Genomic DNA, 8,339 nt, shown 5'->3' on the forward strand with positions numbered 1-8,339 from the left:
GATCCATATATCTAACTCAAAAATAAATTCCAGGTTGTACTGAGTTAAATACTAAAAACTGAGACTATAAAAAGGATTAGACAACAATAGTGATGAGTATCAAATTGATCACAGTTCCAGCAAGGCCTGCCTATGCACAGAATCAAAGGAAACAAAGGAAAAGACTGATGCACGTAAAAAAATAAAAATGTAAAACTTCTGTATCTCAGTCTGTACTATATGAACTGGTAGGTCCAAAGAGAAAACCATATAATTATCTCAATAGATACTGAAAAAGAATTTACTAGGTAGATATTTCTTTGACAAGATATGTATCCTGAATCAAAAGCCAACATAAGACATAACAGTGAAATATAAGAAACATCTTCATTAAAGTAAGAATCAAGACAAAATTCCTACTATCACCCTTATTATTTAACGTTGTTCTGCAGTATTTACCAATGCAGTGAGGGAGGGGAACAGATAAATAGAATAGTAGGAAAGACTAAATATCTTTACCTGCAGGCTATATGGTATCAATCACTACTGGAAACTGTAACAGAGGCAGTAAAGTACCTGCCTCTCTTACACTGATATTAAAAATCAATAGCTCTCCTATATACAAGTAATATGCTATTATAAAACTTTATGAAAGAAATATTCCTGCTATAAAAGCAAGAAAAGACTTTATACTATAAAAATGAAATTCTCCCTAATATAAAATAAGCATTTAGCATGTTTTCAATAAAAATAAAATAGTGTGTTTAGAATTTGACAAATTGATTCTAATGCTTATTCAGATATGTAAACACATGAGAATAACAAAGAAAAACTTGAAAAGAAAGAGCAATTAGATATGAAAATATATGATAAATCGTTGCTAACTTACCCAGTGCAATGCTGTGATTAGTGAAGAGAGACTTAGCAAGAAAGGAGAACAGAGAATCTGGAGATAGACCCAATTAATATGGCTATTTGGCATATAATAAAGGTGGTGCTTGAAATTGGTAAGGAAGAAATGTATGATGTTGAGATGAAAAGATATCTTTTTGGGAAAAATAACCTGAAACCTCAGTTTACTCTTTACCCTATATAGAAAAATATATTCTAGAGGGAGCGAAGTTTTAAACACAGACCATGAAAGCATGCAGGCACTGGAATTACTGATACTGCTGTTTTAACTATTCCAAAATTCATTTTATGGATAAAGTCAGTGTGCCAAGATCAAATATTCAATCCCCCACACTCCGTCATAGCTGGAGGCGGCATGTGATGCACTTGGGGCCTATAAGACATCAACTTAGAGTCTGGGGGGAAGCTTCGGTTTCCTGATACAGATGGCCCCCAGGTCCTCCTCTCCTTCCTTCTTCCTGCCTGGAATATAAACCTACTGCACCCACCTGTGATCAGGAGGCAAGTGGCATGACTATGGAAGCTTGCAGAAGGGAAAGAGGGGAAGAGCATGGGTCTCTCTGGGTGTCATTGAGCCAGAATGAACTTAGGGATGTGAGAGGCTTTGAGGAACTGTCTGTTGGGTTTTCTCTTACTTGTAGCCTAATTGAGTTCCAACTGCTTCTAATGAAGATAATCTTGGAGAGTAAAATACTTTTCTAAATTCACAAGAAACCCCAAATTCATTAAGGAAAATACTGATTAGTCTAATATACAAACTTTTGAAAAATTTGAAAGTAATAAACAAACATGCACCATATTTAATTTAAAAGACAAATGGTAGGGGCCGGCCCGGTGGCGCACTGGAGAGTGCGCCACTTGGGAGCGCAGCGGCGCTCCTGCCGAGGGTTTGGATCCCATGTGGAGACCGGTTCCCATTCACTGGCTGAGTGTGGTGCGGGCGCAACACTGAGGGTTGTGATCCCGTTGCCAGTCCCCGGTATGGGTGTGACACCGAGGGTTGAGATCCCGTTACCGGTCAGTAAAAAAGACAAAAAGGAAAAAAAAAAAAAAGACAAATGGTAGAATAGGAAAAATATATACAAGACACATGTGCAAAGGCTAATTGCTTAATATACACAGGATTCTTATAAACAGCAATATGTACAATTCAATAGAAAAGTGGGTTCTTTAGCCTCAGGAGTTACTTAGCACTATTTCTCCATACTCTGTTAGTTGAAGCAGTCATAAACCCATCCAGATTCAAGCAGAGGGGATCTAGATGCCTGCTGCCGGTAAGAAGAGCATCAAGGAATTTGCAGGCATGTTTTAAAACACAAGCTGTAACTATGGAATCAAGCAATTCCCCTTCTAGGAATTTATCCTGTAGAAACAGGCAAAGTTGAGCATAAAAGATGTACACATAGAATGCTTATTCTAGCCTTATTTATAACAATGGTTCTCAAATTTCAGCATGCCTCTGAATCACCTGCAGGGCTTGTTGAAACAGATTTCTGAGCCCCATCCACAGTTTCTGATTCAGGAGGTCTGGGGTGGGGCTGGAGAATTCACATTCTTAAAAAGTTTCTAGGTAATGTTGATTCTGCATCTCTGAGGAACACACTTTAAGAATAACTGACTTATAACATTACGGCCTCAAATTCAGTTATTGCACTTGTTTTCCCGTTCCATAAAGAAAATTTGATTCAATTATACCACAACAGAACAGGGAGAAATCCCTGGCCTTGTTACTACGTGGCAAAAATATTCTTAGTCACATTTTTGATGGAGAGAAAACTCTGGGCATCTGACCCTTAAATTCTAACCTTAGCCCAGAATTGCTCAGATTAGTGTGAAATTTGACATAGGAGGGTGTTGGAGAAACCGACAGTTACTCTATTCCTTAAGCTTCAAGCAAATGTATATTCATGGCTATTACCACTCCCTGTTCCCTTTCCTTAAATACTCCAGGCTCTAGGGCCACCACAGAGCCTGTTACTAACTTCACAAGCCAGCAATACTAGAACTGGCATAGTAACTCTCCCAAATTACTAACAATTTCTAAACTAGGAAACCTGAATTTTCCATAACAGCATTCTTAGATTGGCTTCCTGCCATGAGTTGGAGGCTTTTCTTCTAATACTTGACCTTCACTAATGCTGTTATGTGGTTATACTCCTGTTCCATCCCTGTATGATACACTAGAGCATAGAGTAGCCAATGCAGAGGAACACTGGGTCAATGCCCAGAACATCTGTGTGGTGCTCCTATGTTACTTTCCCTGAAGTACTAATATAATCATCACTTCCTTAACTCAAAACCCTCCCTATGCTCACTTAATAATTTACAAACCCCTCACCTCATCAAAATGTACTATGTTACTTTCCCTGAAGTACTAATATAATCATCACTTCCTTAACTCAAAACCCTCCCTAAGCTCACTTAATGATTTACAAACCCCTCACCTCATCAAAATGTGCTCTTCCAGACTTATTGACCTTGTTCTCCTCACAGGAACTCTGTGTTCCAGACCCTTAGAGCTATCTCACGTTTCTCCAAATATGTATCATAACGTCCGCCCATATATAAATGCTACTCCCTCTCCCTGAAAGTTCCTTCCCATGAATTCTGATCCATGCATGAGATGTGGCACATCACTTCCTCCAGGATGACTTTCTCCAGTTAGGGAGGAGAATGTGCTCCTCCATAATCCCAAGTCCTATATAACAATTCTTTGTAACATCTCTGGTCTCCTGTAACAGTGTGAACTTCTCAAGGACAGAGACCCTGTGTAGTTCAATCGAATTGTGCACGCAATGCTCAGCATCACAGCAGACTAGGAAGGCTCACTCCAGACACAGGCATGTGGACATGCACATGTTCTTTCAAAATGAATCACTGAAATTCAAACCCACAATAGGAAACCTGAAACAGAACAGTATAATAGTTCCAACAGCAGGTTTGAAATAATATGCAAGTAAAGCAAATGTTTCTTACTTTGAGCTGTAGTCGCACCCTGGCCAGAAAGAATTTCCAACAATTTTCTCTGGAGTCCACCAAGCCCAGACCACGAAGTTCATTACGAATTCCAGAAATTATCTTGTCTACATCTTCCTCACTGAACAGATCTGGGATTTCTCCTGCCCCCAAAACAATAAGTAGAACTACTGAAAGATTGTTGCAATTCAAATTTTAGATATGACTTTTTACTGTTTGAAATGCTTTATAAGACAAAGTTTGACATAAATGATAAGAGTTTGAAATCAAAAATGTCTTTTTTTTTTCCACTTACAAGACATACAACATGTTGAGGACAAAGGCTGATGAACACACCCACTAAACCTGTCTATGCAGGAATAACATTTACTTCACTGAAGGCATCTCCAGGCACTGATCCATAAGCAGACTAAGAAAGCAATACACCCCAAATTAGCTGGGTTTATAGGTTTCTCCCCAAAGACTGCCCCAGCAAACATCTCAAAGACAAATTATCTCTCTTTAAAGTTCACTGAAACTACAGATAATTTGTCATTGGGGAAGGTCTCTCAAGAAATGTGTTGGTTTAATCACCTGATGCCAGCAAGTCATTAATCAGCACGAGGAAGCTCTCATCTAGAACCTGGGCATCTGTCAGCAGGAACACAGTGGGCATGATCTTGGCTCCAGTCCTGAGNGCCCAGAACATCTGTGTGGTGCTCCTATGTTACTTTCCCTGAAGTACTAATATAATCATCACTTCCTTAACTCAAAACCCTCCCTAAGCTCACTTAATGATTTACAAACCCCTCACCTCATCAAAATGTGCTCTTCCAGACTTATTGACCTTGTTCTCCTCACAGGAACTCTGTGTTCCAGACCCTTAGAGCTATCTCACGTTTCTCCAAATATGTATCATAACGTCCGCCCATATATAAATGCTACTCCCTCTCCCTGAAAGTTCCTTCCCATGAATTCTGATCCATGCATGAGATGTGGCACATCACTTCCTCCAGGATGACTTTCTCCAGTTAGGGAGGAGAATGTGCTCCTCCATAATCCCAAGTCCTATATAACAATTCTTTGTAACATCTCTGGTCTCCTGTAACAGTGTGAACTTCTCAAGGACAGAGACCCTGTGTAGTTCAATCGAATTGTGCACGCAATGCTCAGCATCACAGCAGACTAGGAAGGCTCACTCCAGACACAGGCATGTGGACATGCACATGTTCTTTCAAAATGAATCACTGAAATTCAAACCCACAATAGGAAACCTGAAACAGAACAGTATAATAGTTCCAACAGCAGGTTTGAAATAATATGCAAGTAAAGCAAATGTTTCTTACTTTGAGCTGTAGTCGCACCCTGGCCAGAAAGAATTTCCAACAATTTTCTCTGGAGTCCACCAAGCCCAGACCACGAAGTTCATTACGAATTCCAGAAATTATCTTGTCTACATCTTCCTCACTGAACAGATCTGGGATTTCTCCTGCCCCCAAAACAATAAGTAGAACTACTGAAAGATTGTTGCAATTCAAATTTTAGATATGACTTTTTACTGTTTGAAATGCTTTATAAGACAAAGTTTGACATAAATGATAAGAGTTTGAAATCAAAAATGTCTTTTTTTTTTCCACTTACAAGACATACAACATGTTGAGGACAAAGGCTGATGAACACACCCACTAAACCTGTCTATGCAGGAATAACATTTACTTCACTGAAGGCATCTCCAGGCACTGATCCATAAGCAGACTAAGAAAGCAATACACCCCAAATTAGCTGGGTTTATAGGTTTCTCCCCAAAGACTGCCCCAGCAAACATCTCAAAGACAAATTATCTCTCTTTAAAGTTCACTGAAACTACAGATAATTTGTCATTGGGGAAGGTCTCTCAAGAAATGTGTTGGTTTAATCACCTGATGCCAGCAAGTCATTAATCAGCACGAGGAAGCTCTCATCTAGAACCTGGGCATCTGTCAGCAGGAACACAGTGGGCATGATCTTGGCTCCAGTCCTGAGATACAAATTGGCAAGATCTACCTGTAAGGAAAGGAGGCCATCATTCATGTTTTGTTAAAATGCTGATGCGACAGTGGGAGCGTGTGTGAATGCTGGGAAGAACTGAGTACCTAATGCCAGAGCAGCATGCTGTGCTTTTCCCTGTTTACACAACACAGTCTTCCCTCTCCGTGACCCCTAGATAGGGGACCACAGCATGACCTCACCTCCATTCCTGGCACATAATGATGAGCGTCATGTTTGTGGCTTCATGGAACACAGGGATGAAAACAGGCTGCTGTTGCACAAAAAACTCCTTCCGATAGAGTGGAAATGAATTCAGTGATGATTTTGTCAAGCAATGCAGGAAAAGGAATCCGTCTGCTCATTTCAACTGTTGTCTATTTCATTGAAAATGGTTTTTATTTATTTATTTGGTTACTTATATTAAAAGCCTGTGACTTTTAAAATTTAAAACAGCACTTGCCACAAAATGTAAGTACTATTTTGCAAGAACTATTTTGTAAGTACTATTGTGATTAAAAAGAAAAATTTGTAAAACACATGAGAGTTTCTTGAATATGCTGTTCCCATTACATTTTACTGTCATATTCTTATCCAAAGTGGAAGAAATCTATCTGCACTTGTAATCAAAGTGTCTTCTCCCTCATACCAATCATACAGGAACATTAATAGTGTCAAACATCAGGCTTGTTTAATGTGAAGTAAAAAACATATCTCTGTAAGCAAGTATTCAATAAAATATCTTCTGAGCCAGGTTTATACATTATTAAACTTATAAAAAAATTTCTAGAAATTTATTATTACTAATTGACCATGAAGACAAAACAGCCAAAGGTAAATACCTCCTCTAAAGAGCTCCTCCTCTCCCACAATTGGGGAGGCCATGGACAAATCGGGAGTCAGGGCAGATGCTTCGTCTGCCAGACAGAAGGGTTAGAGGTACTGCCCCCCACCTTACTCACCCGAAGTTCCTGGACTCCATAGCCTTCAGTCAGAGTCATGTGGAAGACCTGCAGGCCGCAGATGAATGCTGCCAGCCTAGACAAACTCCGCTTGCCACTGCCCCCCACTCCAATCAAGAGGGCATGACCCTGAGGGCTTCGTAAGATTCGGCTAATGCGACACCTGGTGAAAGAAGATACCCGCCACAGCATGAAATCTAAAACGCCCTGGAACTGTGTTGTTTATTTTTTAGATAACTATTTACAGACTAAGTTCCAAGTTTTATGAAACCTTTAGTCCATGTTCATGTGCCCACCAAATAAAGATGCTGCCCGAATTTCTTTTACCTCACAAGATTCTCTAAATGGCAAAGTTCCTTCTACAACACTCAAGGACACACTCTTAAATTATCTCTAAAGCTGAGAAAATCAGCTTCCAGCTCATAATCCCTGATCAAAGAAACAGCCTTACCCTTTAGGCTAGAGAATTCCATACTGTAGGATTATATGGGAAAACTCTTTTCCTCAGTGTCAGTGGGAGGTTTGTTTGACCTGAGCTACGACACACATACACAGCCAGTGTATACTAACCCAAGCAGAAACAGTTACTAACAACTCATTTAACGCCACGGTCATAGATTCCAACTAAAACTTCCTTTGTCTGTATAATCAGAGGACCACACTGCAAAAGGATCAATACTTAGCATGCTTTTAACAATGATGACAGGGAGAGCTCCAAAGTTTTCCTTGGGCACCGGGGCTAAACATTTTAAAGAGTAATTCTTCTAAAAACTGAATTCTCCATTTTTTTTTTCTCTGTTTGGATTCCCTTCCTTCATTCTTCTTTCCTCCTTCTTATTTTTAATGATTTCTCTCTTTAAAAAAAAATCTTTGCCCATTGTCACTTATTAGAAAGGCCATTGAGAGATGATGGTAACCTGGACTAGGAGAATATATTATATTGGATGCAAAGATGAGATTGACTTTCCATATGGCAGCAGCAATGGTGAGCTGTTTAGACTCCAAACAAATCAGGTCATTCCCATGCTAAAATCCATCCAACAGCTTCTCATAGCACTTAGAAGAAAATCAAAATGCCTTATCCTGGTCACAAGGAAATCCCTGTACAAATAAAACCAGTTCCTGCCTCTCCATCCTGTCTTATTCTGCTCTCCCCACTTTTTCTGTGTGTGCAGCAACCCTGACTGTCTCTTCTGTTTCTTGAACATCCCTGCCTCGGGGCCACATGAAATCTGCTTTCTGTCTAGAATGTTCTTCCTCCAGATCTTTCTATGCCTAACTTCTGCATATCATTTAGCTCTTACCTTAAATGCAACCTCCTAGATGGGAAGAATAAGTTATGGTGTTCTAGGCTGACTATAGCTAGTAATATTGTATTGCATATTTCTAAATAGCTAGGAAAGAGGACCTTGAACGTAATCACCACAAAGGACAGATAAATGTTAAGGTGATGGATATGCTATCTACCCTAAGTGAATCACTGTACAATCTATGCATATATTGAAA

The 8,339-nt window shown here is 39.6% G+C and overlaps 1 protein-coding gene across 1 annotated transcript in view; it reads right to left on the reverse strand.

Moving 5' to 3' along the window:
* Positions 1-8,339, reverse strand: part of DNAH11 (dynein, axonemal, heavy chain 11) — a 364,599-nt gene that overhangs the window by 148,320 nt on the left and 207,940 nt on the right. The window contains exons 56-58 of the mRNA XM_008573669.1: positions 6,834-6,996; positions 5,766-5,889; positions 5,193-5,335 (exon numbers count right to left, since the gene is read on the reverse strand). Coding sequence (XP_008571891.1) covers positions 5,193-5,335; positions 5,766-5,889; positions 6,834-6,996 — 430 coding nt within the window. The remainder of the gene's footprint in view (positions 1-5,192; positions 5,336-5,765; positions 5,890-6,833; positions 6,997-8,339) is intronic.

This window comes from Galeopterus variegatus, unplaced genomic scaffold, assembly GCF_000696425.1.
Source record: "Galeopterus variegatus unplaced genomic scaffold, G_variegatus-3.0.2 Scaffold949, whole genome shotgun sequence".
Taxonomy (NCBI): domain Eukaryota; kingdom Metazoa; phylum Chordata; class Mammalia; order Dermoptera; family Cynocephalidae; genus Galeopterus; species Galeopterus variegatus.